Source organism: Epithele typhae (genome assembly GCF_022376455.1).
Source record: "Epithele typhae strain CBS 203.58 chromosome Unknown BXZ73scaffold_3, whole genome shotgun sequence".
NCBI classification, from domain to species: domain Eukaryota; kingdom Fungi; phylum Basidiomycota; class Agaricomycetes; order Polyporales; family Epitheliaceae; genus Epithele; species Epithele typhae.
The window spans coordinates 1,204,777-1,231,180 of record NW_025954194.1 but is presented as its reverse complement, the minus strand read 5'-3'; the positions used below and the strand labels follow the sequence as shown (position 1 = coordinate 1,231,180).

The following is a 26,404-nucleotide window of genomic DNA, read 5'->3' as shown; positions in this document are numbered from 1 at the left end:
GCCACCCCCGATCGCTGTACAGTTCTTCGCACCCTTATAAACCCGGGTGGGCCCGACCGTGCTCTTCAACGCTTAAACACAGGTGAGCCAAGTCCCTTCCTCGGTGCCTGCCCTGTACTCATCTCTTCTTCTCCAGCCTTCAAAAGCATCTCGACGATGATCTGCTCGCCAGCACGCTGGACTTGAGTGGGTCGAGGACCTTGAGACCGTCATAATGGGCTGGAGAACGAGAAGGCTCCGGCTGCGAACGATGGGACTTGGGTGCGACGCACTCGTGCTCTGTGGATGGGACTTCGGTCTCAGCAGTTGACTCTTCGTAGTCGCTGTGTGGGCTGCGTCGCAATGTCTCGTTGTACATCTCAATGTCATCTTTTCCTCCTTTCATTGCCGGTGTGAGCTGTGACAATACCCCTGCCTCGTTGGGAAGCTGGCCGATCACGCCCGTGTTCCCGCCCCGAGGCTGTCCCGCCCAAGGCTCGAGCGACCGAGGTGATTCGAGGGGAAGGCTGCGAAGGTGCGCTAGCGGCGGAGCGCTGCACGCGTGGTCCTCGACGGACGATCGGCGGGTAGGACCAGTGCGGGACATGTGCATGATAGCGTTTCTTCGGCGAGATGCGCCTGTGACCAGAGAGCCTATAGCGGCGCCCTGAGCCTCTCACCTAAGATGCAGTTCGCCCTACTCCTTGTCTCCGACCCTGCTCCCCGCCACGGCGACTGAAGCACTCAGGTCCCACACTCCACTCCGGGCCCCCTTGTTTATGAAGGATGGGCAGTCGCCGTCTCACCATCTCTTCGCTGCTCTGCGCCGATGACCAACCACGGAACATCCTCAGCCACCCGCCCCTGCAGAGCCTCTGTATCCTCAGATACTCTCAGGCCCTGGCATACCACCCCCCAACGACTTCGTGGACTCCACATATCAGCCTCCCCCCCTCCATAATACAGGTCGTGTTCGCAGCAGGACAACGTCCGGGCCGAGCCGAGACAGTCACCATACCGTTCCTCTTGCCTTGCAGCCCGGACAGCTTAGGGCATATACCCCTTCACCCCCGGTAGATGATGCGGTTGTCCATTCTGGGTCAAGAAGAGGCTACAGGGATGATGTTGCGGCCCCAGACACATTTGCCAGTAGTTCCAGGATCATGGTTTCATCTGGAGGCCGTGACCGACCTTACCATCTCACACACCACCAGCCACACGTTGCTCCTCAGCCCACTTCTTCCTCCTCCTCCCGTCGAAGCTCAGACCCGAATCGTGCGGAGTATCGTTTGCAAGACACCGCTTCTTATTTCTCACCGCCAACCTCTTCGCGAAGTATTCGTCCCGACTCCGTGGCGTCGTCGCCCTATCCGCCGCCGCCCACGCAGCAGCACGCTCTCTCGCATTCTCCACCACACCAACCATCTCCTCTTTTATATCACGCACAGGCTACCCGACGAGCCCCCCAATCACCAGAGGTCGGCCTTCGGCCAACGACTTACTCGCCCTCGTCTACCTATCGTCCAATGACGCAGTCTTCACCGTACTCCCATTTGTCAGGGCCAGGTTTTCCTCCCCAGCCCCTGTCGCACGCCCAAAGTCCCGGAGCGCCATCGAATGCGACAGTTGTCTCTAGTCAAGAGACTGTCACGTCGCGGGGACCTCGCTTCCGTGCTCCGTCGCTCTCACAAACCGAACCTTCGTCATCGACCCCACGACACTCGGCGGCAGCACTTCCCAATCTGCTCAATGCCGAATCTCCACGCTCTCCCAACATCGGGCTGGGACCCCGCCCGACCTCGAGCGGACTGAGTGGACTGGGAGGTTTGGAGGCACTGGTGCAGGCTGCGACGGAGGAAAGGCGAAGGCTGAGCGGTGAGCATCCGACCTCTTTGGAAGCGAAGGAGACGGCTCGTAGGGCCTCTCAGAGCCCTGTGCTGAATCGGCACCCACCTCCGCTACCTCCAACCCATTCTCCGGTGCTACAGCGGAGTCCAATGCTCCCCTCCCCTCGATACGACACTCGCGTGAACTCACTTGCCGTAATCCCACTTGGGGGTATGAAAAGTACGCATGATGGAGAACCACCGAACAAAAGACGGCGCAAGACTGGTAGTTTCAGCACCGGGCAACCCAGTGCCGCCGCTTCTTCGACGACATCATTTGCTCCTCCTCCTCCGCCATTTTCGACGCCACACCCTCCATCAATAACTATGCACCCCGAAGACGCATCCAGCCACGCTCAGCCAAGCCAAGAGCCGCCTAGGGTTCCCAAACGCACTAGCATCGCACAGTTGCTTTCTCCTGAGCCGGCACGATACAGCCCTCCTCGAATGACCTTCAACCTCTCTTCCTCGCCGTCTCTTCCGACCCCAGAGCTACAAGAGGGGCTATGTGACAATGCGAACGTTCCGGACACGACAGTTGTGGCCTCCGCCGCGAGTGTGATGGGGAGGAAAAAGGGGACGGAAACACGAGAACAGGCAGTTGCGCACGTGGAGAAGGCCCAGGTGGTCAAGTCGCCATCACCCATTCAGCAGCCCGAGGTATCAGTTGAAGAATTTCCACCCGTGGATGAGCTTGTCGCGGTCCCTTCGCCTCGTCCAACTGAGGCTTATGCTCTCGCGACACCCCCGGCTCATCTCCGTGCGTCGATATCTCACCGTTACCTCTTCAGGTGGATGTACATCCAGAGCCGTCCCACACGCCTCCTGAAGCGGAACATCAGGTCGAAGTTCCAGTCATTTCATCCTCTCCACCGCCTTCAGATGTCCATCCTCTTCCGGTCGTATCGACAGTACAGACAGAGGCCGAAGACGTTGGGCCGGTCGACAGGTCATCGCCATCAATCCAAGCTCTACAGACTCTCCCTATTGAGGATGTGAAGCTGGATATCGATCTGTCTTCTCCCGAACGCCTTGAGAATACCTACCCGCCGGTACCCGTCTTCGCCCCGGCAGAGGCATCCGTGGATGCACACGAACCCTCTATCCCGCCTGCTGCCGACATCGTGCGCGACACGCCGGTGGAGGACGTGAGTATGGGATCTCCATCGTTGCCTCCTGCGGTAGTGGCTGTTAAATCTCCCCAAACTCTGCCGATGAAGATGCTCGCGCTGTCACCTAAGCTTCCTGCCGAGGAACCCTTGGTGCTGTCTGCGGTTCCCGTCGTGGCCGCCATGGTTGTGGATGCTCCTTCTCCAACCCCGGCTCCGGCTCCGGTCCCGGTCCCGGTCATTGTCAAAACGGAGCAGGGAGCGCTCCCTTCATTTCCTGCAGATATCAGTGTGCGGCCTGTTCTGAAGGTCTCAGCGAAGGAGGACAAGAATGGCGAAGGAAGCAGTCGACCTACGGAGGTACCCGCACCACAACCAAAGCCGAAACCGAAGCCGAAACCTCGGCCAAGGCCGAAGGTGAAGCCAGCACCAGCACCAGTTCCGGAGCCCGAAGTGAAGCCTGAACCAAAGCCCGCGCTGAAGGTCGAGCCAAAGCCTATCCCGAAGCCGCCGCCCAAACGCTCTGAGCCCGCTCAGGAAGAGGACGCTCATGAGTGGTTGCTTGAGCATTTCGCAGACGGATCCCCCGCACCGTCTCGGCGTTCATCGGTGCCTCCTGAAGAACCTCCACAATCGCCATACGTCTCAGAACCCTCTCCTCCCCCTCGTCCTGGCCCTTCATCCAAACGATCTAGTGCAAAGAAGCGTCCTAGTCCCCTACGCTCGCCGACGCCCACGGCTCTCCTGGAACAGGAGCTTGACGATATCGCTCAGGACCACACCACGTACCACCAGGCGGCCTCAACGCCTCGATCTGATGGAGACACCGATTTCGCGCTTGAGCTCGATCTCGCTTTGAGCACAACGCCAGACAAGGGCGCTGACTCCGATGTCGTGATGGCGAACGACCTAGATGATGAGTTGCTGGACTTGATCGACGAGAAGCCTAGGCATACCCACACCCACTCGCACGTCGCTCCCGCAAGCAAAGCCTCCCATCCGTCTACAAATGCCGCTCGACCCGAGAAGCCACCTGTGGTCAAGGAACCTGTGGTGAAAAAATCTTCACGCGAGGCCACTCCTCCGCTGCGCGTCGCCTCCGGTTCACCAGCTCCTTCTGAGCGCATCGTGATGCCTCCGCCTGTTGCTCCACCAGGTCAGAAAACTGGTACGGCTCAGTCGGGATTTGTTAAGGCGGAGAAAGAGGAGGTCGGCAAGGCTGGCAAAGCGGAGGCTGGCGCCCCGTCCGGTGCTAAGGAGAAGGAGAAGGAGAAGGACTTAGCGCCATCGAAGGTGAGAATGGACCCACTTAACCTGTATCGTTTTGCCAACATTCTATCCTAGGCTGCTCCAAAGCCGAAGCCTGCCAAAGCCAAGCCCAAACCGATACCGCGACAGAAGGCGAAACCGACCAAAGAGACGGATGAGGCTGCTGGCTCTTCAGGGCGCCTCACCCCCTCGGGTGCTGCTCATGTGGCCAAGAGCAAGAAAAGCACGGCTGGGGCTACTGCCACGAAGCGAGCCGTTCCTACGGCGGTTGGAGCCGCTCGATCACGCTCTACGTCTGAAATGCCCGTGGAACCTGCCCCGGCCCCCAAGCCCAAACCTCAGCCGGAGGAAGATGAGGAGCTTGAGACGGAAGAGGGGGACGATAAGCTTTACTGCATCTGCAAAACGAGCTACGACGAGGACCGTGTTATGATTGCTTGCGATAGGTGCGTTTCAGCATTGTGACATTACTATCATGAGGAGAGCTAATATGCTTGTAGATGCGACGAGTGGTATCACACCCAATGTCTAGGCATCAATGACTTGGAGGTTGACCTCATCGACCAATTCGTTTGTCCGCCTTGCATTGAAGGTGGGCCATCTCGTTCCGGCAATAGCAATGGTCGAGCTGACGTGGACTTTCACAGCGAACCCCGATGTCAACCTAAAAACCACCTACAAGCAGCGCTGCATGGCTGGTCTCAAGCACCCACACCCCTCCTCCTCTTCCGCATGCCACAAGCCGTCCCGTGGGGCCTTCTCCAAGTTCTGCTCTGACGAATGCGGAATCGCTCACATGCAGCAGCGGATCGAAGGGTGGGGTGGCGACCAAGCCGTCCTCTGGGCCAGCGTCCGGGACACGAAGCAACGTGAGGGCGTCGTGGTGAAGGTGCACGTCGTTAGCGGTCCGAACGGCGTCGTCAAGGACGAGCGGCGCCCCGGCGGCACCCCCGTCAACAACCTCGTCCAGGAGACCCTCGAAGTCCAGCGGCCGCGCAAAACGCAGCGGGACCGGCTCATTGCCCGACTGCAGGTCGAGTTGGATAAGATCGGGCCCAAGCGCGAGAAGCTCAAGGAGGAGCTCGAGATCGTCTTCTGGCGGCAGAAGCTCCTCACTCTCGCCGGCGAGCGGTCCGATATGGTCGACGAGTGCGGGTGGGACCAGCGGCTTTGCTTCGACGACGACGAGTATATGGAGTTTGGCGCGGGTGTGCTGGAGAGCTATGAGGAGGGTCACGCGCCGCAGCCCGTCAGTAATGGGGACCTCGAGGATCCGATGCAGGTGGATGGTCAGGCGGTAGAGGACGGGGAGTGGTGGTGTAGGGGCGAAAAGGTGTGCCCTCGGCACAGCGGGTACGTACATCTCATCTCGACGTTAGAGCGTTTCACCGAGCACTCGTCTGGCAGGTGGCGCAAACTTCGCGCCAGTGAATTCGACTTCGACCAGGAGCTGAAGGAGAAGACGATGGGGGCGCTGACGACACAGGAGCGCGAGATCCGGAAGCAACTTGAAGACGCGATGAGCGCGCCCGAGCGGCCGCTAATGCTCCCCATGCTCGCTTCTACGGCGCCCAACGGACATGCGCTCACAAATGGATCAAAACCGAAAGCAAACGGAGTGTCGGGGAAGAAGGGGAAGCAGAAGAAGTGATGTTTGGTTGCGTAGATGCTGATGAGATTAAGTTTCGTTAACATGTCGCAATGTGCTCTTTTACAAGCTATGCACGCGATGATCGACGCTGTCAGGTTGATACTACGTGTGTGCGACAACAATGTGAGGTAAATACAACAGTCCGGATGCCCCCCAAGGTGTAATGAATCTGCCTGTGTAGGGGGTGCATCGACACGATGAAGATCAAGAGGTCCAGGAAGCTGGGTGCAGCCAGTGCAATCGTCGGTCAGTATCCATCGCCTTCTCCACCCTCCCTGCAGAAGCCCTTTTCCTCATATAGGAACTGTGACTTGTCGTCTTCGCGTTTCTTCTTCGTCGCGACCTCCTGCTTGTGGTACGGCTCGAGTTCAGCCCAATCTACCTGTGTGAGGGGAATGTCGTCTTCCTGATCTAGGTCCTGTATGAAAGCTTGAGATCGAACAGAGCGACACGACCGTCGGGAGACTTACAATCTCGCCAAGCAGCACCACGTTCTCTCCACGAATGAGGAACAACCCCCGCCATGCCTCCGCAAACACATTTTCGTGGTATATTCGCTCTACAGTGTCCTCGAGCACAAGATTTGCTGCAGAAAGCCACGGACTGTTAACGCGTCCCCTAACCCGCGCGGAAGCGACGTGGGACGGCTCACCGAACTGATCGTAAGAACGCAACACTCCCTGAAGCTTCCGGCCATCACGAAGGACCACCAACATCTTCCCTAGGAGTGCCCGACGGAGGGGGGACATGGGGAGGGAGACAGAGAGTGGCAAGGGAATTGGGCTCAGGGTGCACCTCGAGTACGCGGACTTTGGATAGACGTACTGTCGACGCAGTCTACGAGCGAGCCCGAGGTTGTGAATGGGATCAGGGAGTCCATTGCGCTGGCGAGGCACCCTTACGGGTGAGGGTGGACGTTCGTCTGAGCGTTTCCGGAGTCCGAGTGCAGTCCGACTTGTCCGTTCCGCCATTTTGACGGCGCACACGGCGGAATGGCGTCTCGATGTGCTATGTGGGTCTATATGTAATGGGGTTGTTCTAACACAAGCTGATATGGCCGAGTCGTTAAGGCGAGTGATTTGAATTCTATTCATTATCACTTGGGCGTTGCCCGCGTAGGTTCAAATCCTGCTGTCAGCGAATCTTTTTCTTTAGTCGAACGTCAAACATTTTAAAACATCTCCGTTGCACTGTATGTCATATTGACAACATGTACAGGCCATCCCTTTTAAGAGTGTGTAGCCATCTCAGCCGAGTTTCGGACGTTCTCGGACATGACCTGCTCCATCCTTCCACTCCTGGTCGTTGAAGTTCGCTGCAGCATGGACGTGTTCGCGCGTTATGCAGAAAGGGATCGCTCGCCGCGAGTGCTCCGTGCAAGATGGGTAGAAGGTGTGGGCAGTCGAATGCATAGTACAGTGCAACAAAGCTTATGGTGTCGACGCGGTGGCCTCCTTCCCAAAGTACGTCCACTGTCCGGGCTCCGGCTTCTCTTCCAGTGGCTCCCAACTGCCGTCCGTGAAGTGTGAATATTCGTGCCTACACGGAAGGAGATGATTGACCCACGCTTTCCACTCAAGCATCTTGGTCGCAACGGACAGCTCGTCCTGCGCAATGTCCATGGACTCCTCGATCTGCCCCTCGTTCAGCTCCTTCTCCGCCGCGTGCACATCCCCGTTGGCGCGCTCCAGGACTTTGAGCTTGTGCTGCGTCAGGGCCTCGGCGGCTTGCCGGTAGACGGAGGCTTGCGGGATGGCTGAGAGCGCCTGGAGGGTGTCCTCATACGTCTTCTTGAGCTCGGGGAGCGGGTTGGCGGACACTTGAAGTCCGGTAATGCCCGTCGACCGCTTGGCGACTGCAGTGAGGAGGGTGCGGGTGCAGCGGAACATGGAAGGCGATGGTGGAGGGTGAGAAGGCCAGCTGAGCTCGCAAGTTGCGTCGAGACGCCCGGAGGTTCGCGGCGCGCGTTGGCACACGGACGCGCCGACCTGCCAGTCTCTCCGCCCCATCCCTTCCTCCTCAACTACCATGGCGGCAGCGTTGGCTCTCCATCAGTCTCGCTCGTGGCTTGCCGTCCCGCGGCTTCCTCTTCCGCGGCTTTCTCTTGCTGCTGCGTTTCTTCCTTCCTTCCTGGCCACACAGAGGCCGTTCACGTGGGCGATCCCTCCACTGTCCTCCCTCCTCGAGCTCTTTCCCCCGTGGCTGCTCGCCGTCCCCAAAAAGAAGGTCTCGCACTCACGAAAGAACATGCGGAGTGCGAATAAGGGCTTGAAGGACAAAGAAAGTAAGTCGTGCTACGTTCTCCTAGCCCAGTAGAGTACCCATGTCTAACACGCCCACGTTTGTACCAGACTTCGTTCAATGTCCAAGCTGCGGGTCAACTAAACTCGCCCATCACATCTGCCCCACATGTTATCGCGATATCAATCTGAAGTGGAAGGCTCGGAAAGCCGAGGGCTCAGCAGAGTTGTGAGTTGTGGGGGTAGACTAGTGTGTGCGTTAGATCCTCCGTCTCTCACAATGGGATATTGACCTTCCCATCTCACCCGTAATAGAATCTAAACTCTCATAATTCATTTCATAGAACTTTCTCGCCGCTCAGCACGCACTTGCGACGGAGACTACGACGCAACAGTTGATGCTAGAACTGCCAGATTCATGTGGGCAAGTCCCAACTTGGAGTTTATATGCCCCTGGGTGACATCATGACGATAATTCATGGTATTCGTCAGGACAAGAGGTCGCGCAAATGACATAACATACCAGGGCATCTCACCTCTGAAATACACGAGCAGCTGAATGCGCCACGAGCCCTTGCGATTGGCGGAGCTCGGGATTGAACGGATGGCCGCGCGATTCTCACCTTTAGCCGCGTTGTAAATTGGTGATATAAATATACCAGGTTCAAGTTCAAGGGAACATGGTATGACCTTTGTGGTCTTCGTGTTTTTGTTTCATTTGAGGAAGTTTGGCGGGCTACCCCCCTCCCTCAACCTTTGTATGTTGTATACATCGCGTTTGCGCCTCCTGCACGTAGCTAGCTCGCGTCACTTTCTCACAACTCCCTCTGCGTAAAGTGTGTGTCACGGCGTGAAGCAAAACCATACTGCCGGAGCGGCGGTCGACAGTCATACATGATGTAAAGTGCGGTGAGGGTGTACCCTTCAATCTAAATGCTAGGACCTGTTAGGATGTTTTCCCTTGGGTAGCATTCTCCCCGTTCTACTCCTACACACAAGGCGAGCAAACCCGTTGGGTAGGTCGCGACACTTCATATCCAGCGTACAACACAGGGTCAAGCAAACGTCTCATTCAATGTACTTTCATTTGTGTTACAGCGTTGTAGACTTCTCTTAGCTCATATGATCCCATGGGCCCTATATTGAGCTACTGCATGGCACAATTCCGTACGAGTGCTGCGGCCTCTGCGGAGCGAGGGACTATGTCACACTCGACCTTGGAGGGGTACCTGCGAGGGTGCAGAGTGTCAGGTGGAGTGGGTGAAGATGAGAGCCGAGAGGAAATGCATACGATACAACTCCGTGCAAGAGATCGGTGGGGTCCACCTCCACATGGTTGCCGACCTTGTCTTTCTTCGGGTGGATCTCGAAGGTGTGGAGCACCGAGGCTGCGTAGATAAAGATCGAAGCGAGGGCGAAGTGGCGTCCCGGGCAAGCTCTACGAGCAAACCATTCTCAGCCGCTTGCGTGATAATTATCCGATAATCCTACGTACCTGCGTCCGAAACCGAAAGCAAAGGCACCGGGATCCTGAACTTCCGGGTTTAACGCACCGTCCTTGAGGTAGCGTTCCGGCATGAACGTCATGGGCTCGGGATACATCTCCGGGTTGTGTGTCATCGTCCTGGAAAATTCGTCAGTCACACTGTTGGACAACAAGTTCCACACTGTCCTACCAAACGTTCCCGAGGACCATGGAGCCCTTGGGAATGCGATATCCCTTGTATTCGTCTTCCTCCATGACCCGGTGGGGTAGACCCAGCGTAAAGACATTCTGCCACCGCAAGCATTCCTTCACGATGGCAACAATGTAAGGCAGGCGGCTCTGATCCGCGAATTCAGGAAGCCGGTGAGAGCCGACTACCACATCGAGCTCGGCCTGAGCCTTGCACTGTACTTCGGGGTAAAGAGACATAGCCAAGAAGAATGTCTCTAGAGTCGAGAAGCTCTGGGTGACGTAAATCGAGCCGGTTGGTCTCAGCGGAGATGAATGATGTGGGAGTGCTTACTGTGTCAGCACCGGCTACAATGGATTCCAGAGCCCGATGTCAGATCGATCTTTCGAGCTTGCACTGACAGGCCTCTCACCTCCGTAGACAACACCTGCGACACTCATAGCCAGCTCTTCCCGGTCCTTCGCAGGAAGGTCGTTGTTGTCGTCACGGGTCATAACGTCCGTGGCGAGAGACCAGGTCCCTGTACCGCTTTGCTGCAACGATTGAGTAACGAGATGGCATCGTGGTCACGAGAGCACCTACCATGTCGGCCATCGCCTTCTTGAACGGCGTGTGCTTCAGATCCATGGCCTCGCCCCGATATCGGACAGCTTTCCGCGCAAACGACGCACCCGGCCATCCAAACGGAAGTCGCCGCAAGAACGGCAAGAATTCGCACCACAGGGCGCCGAGCACCAGCGACTTCGTAGGCCCTTCTACTGCTCTTTCCCCAATCAGGATATACTCATCAGTGGCACCCTTGGCCTTGACCCCATAAGAGACCTCTAGAATAGTCGCCCCGAGCACGCTTCGCAAGATATATGTCGGTCGTTTTTCCGCCATAGTAGAGTGCATGTACTTACTAGCGGAGATCGTGCACAAAGTTCTGAGGGTTTTGCAACATGCGGAACAGAAGATCGCGAGCACCGGAGACCTGCGCGGGTTGGAATTTGCGCGAGGCAGACTGATGAAAGTGCTCGTGCAGGGAGCGTCGGATCTGCCGCCAGCGTGTGCCGTAACACATGAGGGCCACGTTCCAGTCCCATCCGATCCTAGGATTCCCAGTGAGATGGGACCGTCGGTAAAAAGTGCGCGACTCACATGTCAACGACTGTTGAGTGATAACGATCTGAATAGATGGCGGAACGCCTCTCGAGAAGGTCGGTGACCGCCTCGGCACTGTTAAGGACAATGACCGGTTGACCCAAAAGACTGATATGGACAATGTCCCCTGCGCGCTGCATTAGCACAGGTATTGCAGTGGAGGCAGTGGAACAAACCGTAGTCCTTTGCCCACTGATCGAACGCGAGAAACTGTTTGGTGTGAGGAAGATCAAGGGCGTTTCCAACTAGTGGCCGGGGTTTTGGACCTGGGGGCAGCGGGAGCGTCTGAGGTCTGCGATATATTGCAATCGTGAGGGCGATGGTGAGAAAGGACCCAAGAGCGGCGGCAGGCTGCAAGTCCATCATGTAGTCTCGGCGAAAGACGGGGGTTGACGATTCTGCGACGATCGAACAGGGCATTTATACATAAAGCACGCGCCCACCTTGGCTATGACGGTGCTCGACACCAGAACCGGGGAAGGTGCACATAGCACATCCACATCGGACATCGGAGACACTAAATGAGGACCGCGCACCGATATACCGTTACCGCCAGGGTTCAAACGTTCACTCCTGGTGAAGAATTGCCAAGAACGCTGGTCTTAACATGTGTATGGCAAATCCGCGGATCCAGCATGTCCACCAGAGTGGACGCCCAAACCGAAGACAGCAAGACCATGTGAGAAATAGCGTAAAGGTCGAGAAGTAAGGCACTCACCGAGAGGCTCTTGTGGTGCAAGTGATTTATCAGGCAGATGCCCTGACAGGCTAACCGAAATGTGCCCTCTCTCGCATTCAACTTGGAAGGGGCTATCCTCGCCCCGCTATAGCCGAGTTGACGTTGTGGTAACCGACGTCGGACGCAGTGGTGGAGCGAGCGTATCGGAGCGGTGCCGGCATTATGCCATTTGGAATGCGCAACAAGAGTGGCCACGCTGAGAAGAAAACGTATTAGAGCTCTGCCACGATCACTAGCAGCGATGGCAAGCTTCGATCAGATAATCCGAGTGGGCTGAAGCTGAAGGCTTACCCCACGAAGTCCACCTGGATGACGGAATGGCATCTTATGCACAGTCTTGCCCGTATCATCCTGCTCGCAAGGCACGCGTGTGCGGCGGCCGGGCGTCTGGTGCTTCGCTGCTAGAGCGGACAAGTCGCCTTGAAAGGGCTCCCGGAGGCAGACGGCGGGAAGCGGGCGGCGCTCCGAACCGACTCGAAAGCCGCCCAAGTCGCCCACTTCACAGACGCAGTCACATGACTGACGCGCCTTCAACCACCACGCGAACCCAGCTCATTCCCTTCTCCCCCTTCCTCAACCTCCCCGACGCGCCATTCGCTGCCCCTCGTCCCTCGAGAACCCGCCTGCACACCATGGATGGCTCAAGACCCGGAGAAGCAGGCGTCATCACCTGGTGCAACTCCCTTCGCCTCACAATGGCCAAAGATTCCGGCCGCCAGTTCTTGCACGAACAGATTCAAACCGAAGGGTTTGATTTCCTCGACATGTACCTTGAGAACTTCCTTGACGGCCCACGCAAAGAGTATGTGTCCACTAGCTCCTTTTGTTTGCACGTCTTATATGAGTTGCGCAGACCCGTCCTCGAGCTCCTCAAGACTCCCGGCCGCAAGAAGAAAGCGCCTACTACAACTCGCTCGGCCGTCGCTGCCGCTAGCAAAGTCCAGGCAGTAGTGTCATTACCGCTCGAAGTAGGTTTTCGGAACCATTCCATCCTCCCCACCTAACGTGCAACAGGACGGCGACGCCAAGGAGAATCACGGTCCCATAAACGACTTCCATAAGGCTCTGCTACAAGTTAAAGATACGAAAGGCAAACCCAAGGATGTTCGAGATTCAGAGACCTCCCGGCAGCCGTCCGAAGAGCGGCCTCGTCCAAAGCCACCGGCCATCCTCGCTAAGCTGAAAACCCAGAGGGTCGTTACGGTCGCCGACAGCCCAGCCCCGGAACCTGCAGTTGAGATTCGCGACACGCGGCCACCTCTGCCTTCTCTCCCGTTGGAGGAGCCGTCTCCCGTTCACCCTCCCGTTCACCAGGCCGCGAAGGAAGATACAGCGATGGAACAGGTGCAGCAAATGGCGAAGGAGCTTTCGATGATTGAAGAGGACGATGAGCTAGCCGAACGAAGTCGTGCGTCTTTTACTGTCCCGCCCCCAGCCCCGTCAAGAGACCCAAATCCCACCCCCGACGCTATGGGTATACTTCAGCCTCAAAATACGATTGATCCTCCGTCGCCGGACGTTATGATGGAAGACGAGCTCGATATTGCGCCAAGCCCAGAACCAGAACTTCAGCCGGCAGATACCACAGCAGCATCAGCGCATTCATTCCACGACGTGCCTCTTAGCCCTCAAGTCCCTCAGTCTCAGTCTACGTCGGCTCATACTGCTGAATTTCACACTGCACCTCTCCCTCGCGTGTCGATACCCCCCGTTCCTGTGGAAGAGGAGCAATATTCACATACTGCACCTCTCCCTGCCACGTTTTCCACCGTTCACGAAGAATTCACCGTGCCTCTTCGTGACGAGCCCTCCGCTCCCGTACCAGGCCTCTCCAGAAAGCCTAGCTTGGCTCACTTCACGGGTCTTCCAGCACCATCCCCTTTACGCAAATCTTTGCGACCAGTCGGCGATACAGCGACTGTGCCCACCGCTCAAGCTGCTGCTCCCGCGGCTCTCGGGAAACGCAGTTCGACGTCATGGCTTTCGAAGGCGCGAGAAACGAAGGCTCTCGAGATCACTAACAAGCGCTCAAGTACCTTCGGTGCGGCGAAGCGGAAGAGCGGCGAGATGTTGGACGCCGCGCACGCGGTTCTCAGGTCACTGGAGGAGGAAGAAAGGGCTCCGAAGACACGGAGGCTATCGAAGTCTCCTGAGGAAGCGGACGATGAGCAATCCGGGAAATCGCAGGAAGCAAGCTCGTCACGGTCGACAGCACCGCCTGTCGAGGCACATGCGGACGAGAACGACACGGACGTCTTCACGATGCTCTTCAAGAAGAAACCCGAGCCGAGGCCGGGCAAGAGCATGGGGAAGTCCCTCGGAGGGATTGCCGCCGCCGCGTTGGCTGAAGCGCGAGCAGCAGCAGAGGTACGCGTGGCAGAGCGACACAAGATCGAACTGGGGGTGTCGAACAAGTCCGAAGACGCTGCGATGGACGTAGCGCGCAAGTCTCCCTCGCCGGCATTGGAGCCTACCCAAATCGAGCCAAGCCAGCCGGAAGAGTCGAGCCGCAGGCTGAGTGTGTCCGACCTCGTGCCAACGTCGCAAGGCAAAGGAAAGGAGAAGAGCAAGGACGTCCCGGTGTTCTCCTTGCCTACGCCTGCTGCCGTTGCCGCCGACACCAGCTCGTCCACGACTCCGCCCACGTCCCCGCCCCCCTCGCGCAACAACACCTTCATCGCGCCCAGCGGCCCCGTGTTCTCCAAGCCGCCGGCCGCGAGCACGGTGCGCAAGGACGCGCCGCCCGGGCCCCCGCGCGACTTCAAGCTGCCGACCACAAACCCATTTTCGATCCCGGCCGCGATGGCGCTCGGGATGGGCACCAAGTTCCAGCCACTCTCCGCGCAGAGCAGCAAGGCGAGCATCTTCTCCGACGTCGTCTTCGACCGCCAGGACAACTCTCCCGGCTGGCTGCCGTCGACCCAGGACACGTCCTACTCGGCCGCTCAGTCGCAGTCGCAGTCGCAGGGCAAGACGGGCGCGGACGAGCACGACGAGCTCGGCGACGACGACAGCTGGGGCATGGACGAGAAGTTCGGGCCGCAGCACCAGTGGACGCCGTACGGGTTCACGAGCGCGAACCCGGACGGGAAGGACGACTCGATGACGTGGAGCACGCTCCCGAGCCAGAGCACGGGCCGGAAGGGCGGGGACACGACCGGGTACCAGCCGACCCAGCCGTTCTTCACGACGTCGCTTCCACGGACACAGGAAGAGGAGGAACAACAGGGAGAGGAAGATCGGGAGCGCGGGTTTGCGGAGCGTCTTGCGGACGCTGCGCGGGAGGAATCTCAGAGAGAAGAGGAAGCCATGGAGGAGGCGGACGTGGCTATGGAGATGACGACGATGAGCCGGAGCGGACAGACCGGGGGAAGAGCTGGCTGCAAACCTACTGTCAAGCTCGTTCAGCAGGTGGATTGTCGCTCTGACCTCGAGCCGATTGTTATGTTACGAGCATTTCACTGACGGACTTCTCTTTACAGGCTTCGAGGAGCGACAGCCAACAGTCCATGGCTTCGATGACGTCGTCAGCGTCGTCAAGTCAGGACCTCGGTTTCTTTGGCCAGGCCAGCAAGCTGGTCAGCAGCGTGCTTGGTGGTGGCAAGAAGGTTAAGCCCGAGGTGAAGAGCCTCCAGCTGGCTGCCGCCGCTGCGAAGAGACAGCAGGAGGAGCAAGATAAGAAGACCACTCGTCTCAAGGAGATGGAGAACCGCCGTCAGCAAGCCATGCAGCGCAAGGCGGACGAGGAGAAGGCCCGTGCTCAGGAAGAGGAGCGGAAGATCAAGGAGGACGCCGAGCGTCGCAAGCGCGAACGTGAAGAGCACACGGACAAGCGCCCCATCAGGCCTGCGACCTCCATGTCGAAGAGGGTAAGCGGATGGATATCTTTGCTGCTTCGCTGCGTTTGCTGACCCCATCGCACAGTCGGAGGACGACACTATGAAGCGCAAGCTCAATGCGCCCGCGGCGCAGAAGCCTCCCTCAAAGGAGAAGAAAGAAGTGGTGCCTCCGCGTCAAACTAAACCTCCTTCCACCGCCGCAGCGAAATCCGCACTCAAACCCGCACTCAAGCAGCCCGCGGCCGGTCCTTCTTCCAACCCCGTCACTCCTGGCGCACCAAAGACGGCTGCCACGAAGACCGTGAGACACGTCCCTTCTGCCAACAACCTCAAGGCCGCCGCCGCGCCCGCGACAGGGAAAGGCAAGGCGAAGGAGCCCGCTCCCGCCGCCGGCCCGAGCCGCCCGACGGCCCCAGCAGCAGCCGCGCCGGGGCCCCCGCGCGTGGCGAGCGAGACGATTGAGCTGCCGGACATCAACAGCGAGTACTCGGATTCGGAGGACGAGGACCGGCCGCGGCGCGACCTGCCGGACTGGGCGAAGAGCCCGGACATCGCGGCCGCGCTGCGGCAGCAGAGCACGATGAACCCGGACGACATCTTCGGGGCCGTCGCGCCGCTGCGGATGGAGGACATCTTCAAGACGCGGCACAGCCGGTTCCGCGCGCGGACGAGCTCCGCGAACTGGGCGGGCCCGGACGAGCTCACCGCGGCGGAGGAGCGCGAGTACGCGCGCCGGATGGGCTTCAAATAGACGAGCGAGGGTTGGGGGTTCGTCGGTTGTGATCGGCGCAGGGGTTGATGTCAGACTCGGATCAGCACGCGTGATGTGGACTTGTTAGACATGGCGTTGGATATGCAATGGTGGGGTGTGTTGGTCTCTGATTACAGGATGGGGGTCGCGCCACTACAGCCAGGGATACAACAACGAGCGCCACGTGCGGAAGATGCGTATGGGAAGACAAGAAGACGAAGGTCCGAGGTAAGTGGTAGGTACAGTACGGTCTATTGACATTATCTACTATAAACAGGAGGGGATCCTGGGGGGTATACCTGGGAGATAGACGAGGAAGGTCGCTAGAGACCGCGACGGCAGCGCCGCTTGTGCGCCTCCCAGTCGCTCCTCTGGGCCAAGGGTCAGCACCTGTTGTCAATCCCGACCGAGTCAGGCAAACATACCTGACAGTTGACAGAACAGTAGAAGGCAGTCTGTTCCGAGGAGGTCAGCTCGGTCGGCATGCAGAGAGACGGATTTGGACTGACCTTGCAACCTCCGCAGATGCAGAAGTCCGGAGACCGGAGCAGCGGCCCAGCACACTGCAGAGAGACATAGAACGAGTGCGTGAACAGGGCGGCAAGGAGAGACAGGGGGGCGGAAGGCGTACGCTGGTGTGGCTGCACGCATGTCGTCGGGGGCGCCGAGCATGCGGAGGGCTTTGGCCTTGAAGAGCTCGCGCTTGGCGCGCTGGACGCGGGCGAGGTTCTCGCGGCTGCTCGCGATCTCGGCGAACTCGCGGATGGCGACGGAGACGTCGAGGGACTTGGAGAACCACTGCTCGGCGTCGTCAAGACGGCCCATGTGCAGGTAGGTCTCGCCGAGGCCGTTGGAGAGCCGGGCGAACGTCGGGCTCGTGGAGGGCGTCGAGGGGCTGACGAGCTCGAGGGCCTGGTGGAAGAGCCGCTCGGCTTCGTAGTAGCTGCCGCGGGCGCCGAGCTGGCGGGCTTTGGTGCTGAGGGACGCGGCTTCCTCGAGCGCAGCATCGGAGGTAGAGGGCCTCGGGTCGGGGAATGCAAGAGTGGGGATTCCATCGCGGACTGAGGAGGTCGGGTGAGAGGAGAGGAGGGGCGGGACTGCGGGCGGGACGGAGGGGGTTCAGAGGGCGACCGGTGGTGGGCGTGTCGGGGGCATCAGTCGTTGCGCTGCAAGACGTTGTTGCGGGCTCGAGGGGAGGGGGCGGATATATGACATCCGCGACCGCGCTCCGAGCCAAAGTTGGCCAGGAACGGTCACGTGGGTGCAGCCCCGCGACGCGGAAACGTCACAGCCACCGCCGGGAAGGCCGGCAGGGGCGCGGCGCTCGGGTCGGGGGCCCGTCAGGGGCGCGCGGCCATTCTCCGTCTCTCGACCTCTTCCGCCCGCAGTCTCCCGCGCGCGGATGGCTCCTGTCCTCCACCGCGTCCACCGCTCCCCGTCTGCACGAAATGGATAAATACCCTGCGTCGTCGCCGGTCAGTCTCAGGCTCCCATCTCTCACTTCTCATCCCGGCTTCTCATCCACTCACGACATCCACTCACGACAATGTTCGCTCTCTCCTCTCTTTTCCTTTCCCTCGCGCTGGGCGCGCTGGCCGCACCGACCCCAGACAGCGCGATTCGCCGCATCTCCGCGCCGAACCGCAAGTCTCTCACGACTGCAGATGGCCGGTTTGATCACCAGAAGGCCCTCCGCCAGGTCGCACACGATCACAAGTAAGCAGCCCTCGCCAATCCCCCGTCCTCCGCCGTTCCTGATCTCCCGCCGCCCATAGCAAATACCGCAACAATCTCATCAACCTCCACAACAACGTCGGCCCCGATCCGTCCAGCAACGGCTCCCAGCTCCTCCCGCCTGCCGAGCACCACGCGCCCCACGCGCGCCAGCTCCCCCACGTCGAGCCGATGACCGACGAGGACGAATCGTACTGGGCTGGCTTCATCGCCGTCGGACCCCTTCCCAGCCTTTTACGTCGACTTTGACAGTGAGTGTGTCGTGTCCACCGCTCCCTGCGCCGCTCACCTCTCTCCAGCCGGCTCCTCCGATCTCTGGATCCCGTCCGAGAACTGCAAAGGGCCCTCCTGCGACCGGAAGAGAAAGTACTCGCCTGGTCACTCCCACACCAGCAAACTGCAGAAGGACAAGTTCTCCATCAAATACGGAGACGGCTCCACTGCGAAGGGCCCCGTCTACACTGACACTGGTGTGTACCTCCCCCCTTCGATGATTCGAGCGGGGAACGCTGATGCTTCGTCGACGCGCAGTCACTCTCGCCGGCATCGCTGTCAACAACCAGTTCTTGTCTGCCGTCGACACCATGTCCGACGCGTTCATCGACCAGGCCATCGACGGCATCCTCGGCCTCGCCTACCAGTCCCTCTCGACGATGCACAAGACGCCCTTCGTCAACTCGGCCAAGCCCAGCACCTCATCCCTCCGCCGAGTTCGGCATGAAGCTCACCGTCAGCACCTCCGAGCTCGTCATCGGCGGCCAGGACCTCAAGCAGTGCGCCGGCCCCCTGAGCGCCATAGCGTCACCGGCAAGACCGGGTTCTGGAAAATCTCCGGCGGCTCCCTGCTCGAGCACTCTCGCCCCGTCTTCACCTCCCACTTCGACGCCATCATCGACTCGGGCACCACCCTCATCTACGGCCCCCCTGCCGACGTCGCCAAATTCTGGAGCACGATCCCTGGAGCAAGGCTCTGGGACGCCGGTGCCGGCTTCTACTCGTACCCCTGCCACGAAACTCCCTCCGACGTCGCCTTCAACTGGGGCGGCCGGAACTGGGTCGTCGCCCCCGAGAACTTCAACCTCGGCGAGCTCGACCAGCCGGGCATGTGCATCGGCGCCATCGCCGGCCACGAAACTGGCCTCGGCGCGAACACCTGGTTGCTCGGCGACAGCTTCATGAAGGGTGTCTACACCGCTTTCTCGTTCGAGTCCAACACCGTTGGTTTCTGCCCCAGATCAGCTTGCCCTAGAAGGATCACACACACACTGTATCGTTAGCATTTCGCAGTGCTGGACACTGCAGAGATCTCGTTAGAGCTTGTATCATAGACATCTACACACATTGTACATCAACCAATCAAATTCTGAAAACAATCCCAGACAGAGGTCTGCCAGTCCAAAGAAGAGGTATACGGTTACTTGATCTTGTTGAGCTGTGGACGTGGTCAGCACAAGAGGCATGGTCTCAACAGGAGTTGACTCACCCTCTGGGTGTTCTTGAAGAGAGCTCGTCCAGACCATCGTCTTCTGGGTGATGCGGGTGATACGCTCATTCTGGGTATCCAGCTCGCCGCTCATCGCCGAGCCAAGGGCTTTCAGGCGCTTCGTGACGTCCATGATCTCGTCGAGATTGTCGTCAAGCTCGTCCTCGAGCTGGTCATCCTCCTCGTCCGCCTCGAATTGGTACCGCTTGCGCTGGTCCTTGCGCTGCTGCATTTGCGCCGCGGTACGGAAGCGACCGCTGCCCCCACCGCCGATCCCCTCCTCTCGTCCTCGCCCCGGCCGTAGGTGGCCGCGCGGCCGAGCCGGTCCTGGGTGTCGCGGATGTCGCCCATCGCCTTCTCGCGGTTCTCCCGCTCGTCCTCGTATCGCGCCTGGATCTTGGCCTCCTGCGCCGCGCGCTTCGCGTCCTTGTTGAACGTGATCACCGGCCGGAAGATCGAGCGGTTGAGCTGCTTCAGCTCGTCCGTCTTGTCCGTCGCGCGGAGCGAGTGGCCCTTCGAGACATCGAGGTGCCGCTCCGTGTCCGCGAGCCTCTCTGCGGTTCGGTTTCGCGTCAGCACCGCCCAGGAGAGCGCCCCTCCGCACGCACGACGCCCCCAGGGGACGGGCGGAACGCAGCACGCGCGGGGGAAGAGGACGGACGGCTCACCAGACTGCGACCCGAGCTTGCCGATCGTGTTCCGCGCGGTCTCCTCCGCCTCGCGCGCGAGCCGGAGCGCGTTGCGGTCGAGTTGACCGAGTCCTGCTTCATGTTCCGGAGGTCCTGCTTGATGCCCTCCACGTCCTCCTCGTTCTCCTCGCCCGGCGGCGGCGTGCCCCGCCGCCCGGGCCTGCCCCCGGGGCCGTCGTCGAAGAAGCGGCCGGAGCCGCCCTTCGGGGCTGGTACCCGGAGAAGAGCTCGCTCCGGTCCTGGTTGACGTCGCCCCCGCCGCGCGAGTAGGCGTCGCCGACGGCGTTCTGACGCACGTAGCGCTCTCCACCGTACTTGTTCTGCGGGGCGGAGGCGTGGCGGTGGCGTACGGGTCGCCGTCGCGGCTGGCGACGTAGGTCGACGAGGACGAGCGGGTGAAGTTGCTGGGAGGGCGGGGGGAGCTGCTGTTGCCGCGGTTGCCGAAGAGCTCGTTGCGTTTGACGTCCTCAGACATGGACGGCTGCTGCACCGGCGGGATGGCGGTCTTCTCCTTGCGGCTCCAAAAGACATGGTGGATGACTTCTAGAGGGTAAGCGAGAAGGAGGCGGTAAGAGGGAGCGACGGGATGAGAGAGGACGGATGAGAGAGCGACGAGGGGACGATGGGCGATGGGCGATGGCAAGGGCGGTGTGCTGTGCGGAATCTGCCACAACGATTTAAGTACAGCACAGGCATCACGTGAGCATTCCCCTGGAACGCCCGATCGGCCTGACCACACGACGCGGTTCCAGACACACTGGCACCGCGAGCTGCCCGGCAGGAAGACGTACAGCGCAGCACAACAGTCAAGGCGGCGTAATATTATGCACGAGGCAAAAACCCAATGATATACTGACAATGACTATATGGCTACATTACGTCCGCTTGTGATGATCCACATGGTATAGAAGAAATCATGCTAGGTCGCGAACACAAACTGGAAGGGAGAGGACGTGAAGACAGAGCGCAGGACGCCCGTGGTGTGTATTCAAAAGGTCGTACGGTCGAAGTCGGCGTGTGGATACATGGTCTTCAGCTGCTTCCGAACCCACCAAGCAGGGGTGGCGAAGCTGATGTGGGGGAAGGTGGCATGGCGCTTATTGAATGTGGACTCTCTGAATATGCCGGAGTGGAGGATGCCAACCATTTCTCCTTTGCCATTGACGATGAGCGAGCCCGAATCGCCGCGTGTGCTAAACGGACGGTCTTCACTGCAGTAATTGAAGAAAGCGAGATCTACTGATTCGACGCCTTGAGGGTTGCATAAGAAAGCCTCCAATCCGGCGTGGTTCCCGACCGTCAGGTCGGTGGTGCTGCCGTCCTTCATGACGACAAAACAAGGGTGGCCATTCTTATCTGTGCAGTTGGGAGTAGCCAAGCCGTCGCGTGGACACATCCCTTGATCCTGAGCTGGCCATTCAAAGGCCACTTGAACGCCCTTTGATCATCGAGTCGTAAGGAGTAGAATTTTCCCGCAAGCTCGCCGGGGGAATAATGACCTGCTGAGAAGAGTCTGTCGGTTAGACTCGGTGGTATGAGAGCATGGGGTCATGACACACCCAAATCGAGGACGTTGCCCTTGAAGCAAGGCTTGAACTTTCTCTCCTCGACCTCAAACGTCGCCAGATCCCGAGTATAGTTAGTATCTTGGACGTCGACAGAGATTCTCGGAGCCCAGTGGACGTGCCCTATGTTGCGAAAATCCAGGTCGCTCCATTTGGTTTGCATGTCGACAAGAAAGGTTTCCACCACGCTCCTGTCGCAGTGAGCTTTTGCTAACTCCTCCGCTTCCTAGCTAACTTGGTTGCTACGTTTGGGTCGTCGATCGTCGGCGTCTGCTGCAACAGGTCGATCTGCTTCACGAGTCCTTCGGCTTTCTTAGCGTGACCAGCCACAGCCATTTTCGTCTCTTCGAGTCCGCGCTGGTATCGACGCAAGCCAGCGAGTCGAACGCGTTGGATACGGCAACTAGCAGGATGGAGCTTATAGTCCACGGATGGGCTCCCGTGGAGAACATGGCAGTTACTGACTCCGAAGACCTTGTCACTAGGGGCACCGTGCTCGTCCTGGTTTTCGTGGAAGAAGAATGCGACGCTTCCCTGAGCGTCGGTCACTTCCATCTCATCCTTGGTGACCGACATACCGAGCGCAGTGGTGAGAAAGCAGCGCAGATGGAATGTGGGTTTCCTTATCGCGGTGTCGAGGAGGCACGGGCCTTACTTAACATCTCCACGACACCCTCAGACCACTCTACGGATGCTCCCTGGATTCCGTGGCTGTCGAGAATGCTGAGGATACCCGGGGTGGCGTTGAAGGCATCTTCGGCCGTTGTGGAGTTGGGGTAAACAAACATCCAGACGACGACAGGGCCCATGGTGTCTCCTTCCTGGTCGTGGGTGACGAAGCGAGCAGGCACGATGACTGAGTACTTGATTTTCCGAGCATTCACGTGATCGCGGATATGGGGGCCAACGACAGGCCAGACGGAATTCAGCGATGTGTTGAAGACTCCGCGGGCAGTCTTGGTGGGGACGAAGTGAAAGCGACCGGTAGGGGCGGGAAACGGGCAGTCGAGGAGGTTTGATCTGTAGACCAAGAAGGGGGGATTCGGAGCAACGCCACGATAATACATTGCTTGTTCAAAGGCGGAGACGAAGAAAGGAGAGCAACGGGCGCCACGTCAAGTGTAGTGGAGAAAGATGGGACGACTGGGAAGCGGCACTTTTGGGCCATCCTATCGATACATTGAAGGGTGAGCAATGAGAAGTCTACGTGGACGATAAGTGAGGTGTCCGCGGGAAAAGCAAATGAAGGACTCGCAAGGGCGTTTGGATGCATCGACATCATCTCTAATGTCTGGAGAACGACACTGGATACGCCTCCAAGAAGGCTGTCAGTATGACTCGGCAGACCTAGAAGCGTATTGCGATGTTCACCTTCGCCCCCAGACCTGCTTCGTCCAACTCTTCCTTCGTGAAAGGGGATTCTGCGCTGGGGAGTTAGTTAGCATGTGAACACGGCGAGGGAAACGGCCATGGCACTACCAACCCGACGGTACCATGGATATATGCATAGGGGAGGGCATCCGCAAACTGGTTGTCGGAGGCAAAGGCCAAGAGGCGATCCAGGCAGGTCTCAAGCCTCAGGCCTTCAGGCCCGAAAAGCTCGTGCAACGTCAACGGCCTCGATCGAGGGCCAATGAAAGCAGGATCAGGATGTGCGGCTCGTGGCGCCTGCGTACTTACTCCTCCAATGACATCATGATATGCAGGACTTGCGCTTTACACCACCACCCGGAACGGATGGCTGGCGGATAATTTTGCCGAGCTGAAACTACGGTGGAACGGAGCGTTCCACCGGCAGAGCTGAGAGCGAGTCACCACGCGCGAGGGGTGCAACACACGAGGTCGCACATTTGTCGAAGTACAGCAGCGGCAGAGAGCAATGAGGTAACAGAGAGGATATGACTACGGTAGGCAGGCGACTCTCGCCAGCCGTCCGAATCATGACTTGCCTCGTGCGCGTTTGCCCTCCGCCTCCTTGCTTTTCTTGCCCACCACCGTGACACCCTTCCCGTTCTTGACCAGTGTCTTGAGCGCAGCCTCCTTCTGCCGCTTGACGTCGCCGACGCCTTTTGGCCGCCCGAACTTCTGTACACTCTTCTCGATCGCGTCGCGGGTCTTTTTCTTTGCCTTCTTCGTCTTGTTCCGGAGGGCGCGTTTCTCAGTCGGCGTGAGCTCACTGCGCGCACGCAAGTCGCGTGATGACGGTGCGAAGATCTCCTCTGGAGCGAGCATGCTCGAAGTAGCCATCATAGTCGGGAGTGCAGATTCCAAACTCGCGGCGGCGACATTGGAGACGCTCTCGATTGTGCCCTTGGGCTACGAGGAAAGTCAGTGATTTATACGAGCGATGAGTGGACATGATCCTTACAGCCTTAGGAGTGAAGTGAGCGTTGCACAGCGCATCCAGCTTGTGGCAGATATTCTCCCAAAGCTTCTCGATCTCTTTGTGTTCCTTCTGGAGCTTGCCGTCGCGATCTTGCCCCGCAACGCCACCGCTCTGTGCCGCGGTGTATTCGTCTTCGTAGATCTCCGCGAGCGACTGCTTCGACTTGGAGTCTTGAAGCTCGAAGAAGCGTGACGGGAGGAAAGGCTTGTCGTCAACTGGACGTTTCCGCACAACGTCGTCGAACTGTCCCTCGAGGATGCGAGCCTTGATCCGCTCTTCGAGGCTGTGAACAACGTCTTCGGTGATGACTGGCACGGACTTCATCACCCGTTCGAATTCCAGGTCTTCTTCAAGAAGCGAATTTTGTGGTCGCGACTTGGATGTCGCCTCGCCCATGAGAGTCCAATCCTTCTTGCCAATGTTTTCAGCTTCCAACGCCGCGATCTCTTCGCGCAGTGTCGCCATACGCTTTTCATGCGTCGACATCCCTGAAAGATCGTTCAGCAATAGGCCAGGCCAACAATACACTGAATGGACACACCTTTCTGGTCGTCCTCCTCCTCGTCATCGTCAGCGAGGAGATCATCCTTTGTACGCCGTATCGTCGCCAGGTCATCATAGTCCTCGTCTTCTATTGACGTCTCATCCTCTTCTTCCAACTCGTCGTCGTCGCTATCTTCATCTTCCTCCGCCGACATATCTTCATCCTCGTCCTCTTTGTCGTCGTCGTTGTCGTCATCATCACCTATCGTGTCAACATATGAAGAATCTTCGCCTTCGTCCTCCTCTTCCTCTTCATAAAACATGGCTGAAACAGGGAGATTCTTGCCCTTTGCCTTGATCTTCTTCACCCTGACCTGGTCGTTAAAGCGAACCTTCCCTGTTGAAGCGGCCCCACTAGCAGGTTTAGAAGGCTTCTTGGGTTTCGGGGCCTTAACGGCTGTGGGAGGGTCGAAGAAGTCTTTGTAGAGCAACTCTGAACGCGAGAAAACGGAAATGAGCATCTGAATCAACGACAGATAACAATAAACCTGCACGTACCTCCGCCGCCTTCAAGATCCTCTTCATCAAATGCCGCTGAGCCGTCAACCGGTGCGAAAAGGTCAACTTCCTCGTTATCGTCATCGTCGTCCTCGTCGTCCTGGCTGAGTCTACCGCGCGAAACGTGCTTGGACTCCGCAGCCTCGATCTCCGCATTGAATGCCGCGAGGTCAAAAAAGCCGTCGTCCAGCTCGGGGTGCCCGCCCTTCTTCCGCTTGAACCTCAGCGTCCGCTGGCCTCCAGAGAAGAAAGACGGCTCGTCCAGATCCAGCCCCGGGTCGTCGTCGTCCGAGTCGTCGTCGGAAGGGTCCCGCAGCTCCTCCACGCCCTCCCCAAGGTCCGCATCGTCGCCCTCCTCGCTTTCCTCGCTGCTCTCCTCCTCGTCTCCATCTTCCTCGTCGCTCTCCTCGTCCTCCGACCCCGCGAGCTCCAGGTTCTCCAGGTCGGCCGGGTCCCACCCCTCCGCGAGCAGCGCCGCCTTCATCTCCTCGAGCTCCCGCCGGCTCGCCTCCTCGTCCAGCTCATCCTCCTCGCTCTCGCTCTCGCTCTCTCCCCCCACGCCGCCCCCCTCGTCCTCGTCCGCGTCGACCCGTATCGGCCCGTCGAGCGCGTACTCGAGCATCTCGCACACGCCGCGCGCGCGCAGCTCCAGCTGCGCCCAGATCTGCTCGTCGCTCATCTCCTGCACGAACAGCTCCGCGAGCGGGGTCTCCTGCATGACCGGGGCCGCGGGGCGTGCGGGCGTGGGCGCGGGGCCGTCCGGCTCGTCGCGCTTCCGCTTGCGGTCGTTGCTGCCGCTTGCCGGAGTGGAGGGGGGTGGGGTCGCGCCGCAGCAGCGGCGGCGGCGGCCCTCGCGCGCGTCTGCGGAGCCTGGCTAGGATATATGGACGCGAGGAGGTTGTTCACCTGATGTGAGGCGGGGTGCTCGGTGGAGAGAGCTGGGTTGGGGCCGTGAGCACACAGGGGAAAGCACGCGCGAGTGCCAGGTTCGGTACGCACCGTGGTCGTAGACCCATTTTGTTGCGTCTAGGGCGGCCTGGCGGAACTCTTCGCTCCCTGTGGCCAGGGCCTCGGGCTGTTCTCCGATGAGCTTTGAAAGATGTTCGAGTTGAAGGGGAAGCCTCCGTTCAACAGCTGCTGTCTTAGTCGGGTCGGCGGGAGCGTCAGCCGACATATTGCGGTTGAAGGGCCGAAGACGAGGAGGTAAGGACTGTATGTGGAGAG

General features: G+C 59.2%; 10 protein-coding genes and 1 non-coding gene across 11 annotated transcripts; 5 read left to right on the top strand and 6 right to left on the bottom strand.

Moving 5' to 3' along the window:
* Positions 1-4,357: 4,357 nt before the first annotated feature.
* BXZ73DRAFT_39097 (uncharacterized protein) lies at positions 4,358-5,894 on the top strand (the record flags this gene model as incomplete). Its single annotated transcript, XM_048018311.1, has 4 exons — positions 4,358-4,689; positions 4,744-4,835; positions 4,891-5,596; positions 5,651-5,894. Coding segments are annotated over 4 exons (1,374 nt in total), but the record flags the coding sequence as incomplete, so codon positions are not given.
* A 247-nt stretch (positions 5,895-6,141) lies between these two features.
* On the bottom strand, positions 6,142-6,774 carry BXZ73DRAFT_39352 (Sm-like ribonucleoprotein; the record flags this gene model as incomplete). Its single annotated transcript, XM_048018359.1, has 4 exons — positions 6,142-6,312; positions 6,365-6,480; positions 6,547-6,615; positions 6,720-6,774. The coding sequence occupies 4 exons, from the start codon at positions 6,772-6,774 to the stop codon at positions 6,142-6,144; spliced, it is 411 nt and encodes a 136-aa protein (XP_047882776.1).
* A 167-nt stretch (positions 6,775-6,941) lies between these two features.
* Positions 6,942-7,034, top strand: BXZ73DRAFT_t18. The gene has a single exon. It is a non-coding gene; the product is annotated as a tRNA-Ser (tRNA).
* A 290-nt stretch (positions 7,035-7,324) lies between these two features.
* On the bottom strand, positions 7,325-7,783 carry BXZ73DRAFT_39715 (NADH2 dehydrogenase; the record flags this gene model as incomplete). The annotated part of the gene is made up of 2 exons (XM_048018438.1): positions 7,325-7,403; positions 7,461-7,783. 2 exons carry the CDS (start codon positions 7,781-7,783, stop codon positions 7,325-7,327), a joined length of 402 nt encoding a protein of 133 aa, XP_047882775.1.
* Positions 7,784-7,922: 139 nt separating this feature from the next.
* On the top strand, positions 7,923-8,367 carry BXZ73DRAFT_39309 (ribosomal L32p protein family-domain-containing protein; the record flags this gene model as incomplete). Its single annotated transcript, XM_048018348.1, has 2 exons — positions 7,923-8,178; positions 8,246-8,367. 2 exons carry the CDS (start codon positions 7,923-7,925, stop codon positions 8,365-8,367), a joined length of 378 nt encoding a protein of 125 aa, XP_047882774.1.
* A 914-nt stretch (positions 8,368-9,281) lies between these two features.
* BXZ73DRAFT_73936 (CyP450 monooxygenase) lies at positions 9,282-11,319 on the bottom strand (the record flags this gene model as incomplete). Its single annotated transcript, XM_048021958.1, has 10 exons — positions 9,282-9,363; positions 9,426-9,572; positions 9,630-9,758; positions 9,811-10,082; positions 10,144-10,157; positions 10,223-10,343; positions 10,393-10,657; positions 10,713-10,901; positions 10,951-11,080; positions 11,130-11,319. 10 exons carry the CDS (start codon positions 11,317-11,319, stop codon positions 9,282-9,284), a joined length of 1,539 nt encoding a protein of 512 aa, XP_047882773.1.
* Positions 11,320-12,324: 1,005 nt separating this feature from the next.
* BXZ73DRAFT_87319 (uncharacterized protein) lies at positions 12,325-16,282 on the top strand (the record flags this gene model as incomplete). The annotated part of the gene is made up of 6 exons (XM_048024516.1): positions 12,325-12,494; positions 12,546-12,660; positions 12,707-14,128; positions 14,186-15,103; positions 15,175-15,561; positions 15,617-16,282. The coding sequence occupies 6 exons, from the start codon at positions 12,325-12,327 to the stop codon at positions 16,280-16,282; spliced, it is 3,678 nt and encodes a 1,225-aa protein (XP_047882772.1).
* Positions 16,283-16,605: 323 nt separating this feature from the next.
* On the bottom strand, positions 16,606-17,790 carry BXZ73DRAFT_96903 (uncharacterized protein; the record flags this gene model as incomplete). Its single annotated transcript, XM_048027197.1, has 5 exons — positions 16,606-16,651; positions 16,708-16,737; positions 16,792-16,845; positions 16,914-17,343; positions 17,784-17,790. The coding sequence occupies 5 exons, from the start codon at positions 17,788-17,790 to the stop codon at positions 16,606-16,608; spliced, it is 567 nt and encodes a 188-aa protein (XP_047882771.1).
* Positions 17,791-17,828: 38 nt separating this feature from the next.
* Positions 17,829-19,344, top strand: BXZ73DRAFT_73934 (protease; the record flags this gene model as incomplete). Its single annotated transcript, XM_048021957.1, has 5 exons — positions 17,829-17,998; positions 18,058-18,254; positions 18,316-18,486; positions 18,548-19,233; positions 19,294-19,344. 5 exons carry the CDS (start codon positions 17,829-17,831, stop codon positions 19,342-19,344), a joined length of 1,275 nt encoding a protein of 424 aa, XP_047882770.1.
* A 1,832-nt stretch (positions 19,345-21,176) lies between these two features.
* Positions 21,177-22,820, bottom strand: BXZ73DRAFT_87317 (uncharacterized protein; the record flags this gene model as incomplete). The annotated part of the gene is made up of 5 exons (XM_048024515.1): positions 21,177-21,544; positions 21,583-21,687; positions 21,748-21,979; positions 22,000-22,375; positions 22,414-22,820. 5 exons carry the CDS (start codon positions 22,818-22,820, stop codon positions 21,177-21,179), a joined length of 1,488 nt encoding a protein of 495 aa, XP_047882769.1.
* Positions 22,821-23,691: 871 nt separating this feature from the next.
* BXZ73DRAFT_96900 (Mpp10 protein) lies at positions 23,692-26,354 on the bottom strand (the record flags this gene model as incomplete). The annotated part of the gene is made up of 6 exons (XM_048027196.1): positions 23,692-24,069; positions 24,122-24,627; positions 24,681-25,115; positions 25,181-26,054; positions 26,087-26,118; positions 26,180-26,354. 6 exons carry the CDS (start codon positions 26,352-26,354, stop codon positions 23,692-23,694), a joined length of 2,400 nt encoding a protein of 799 aa, XP_047882768.1.
* Positions 26,355-26,404: the final 50 nt, after the last annotated feature.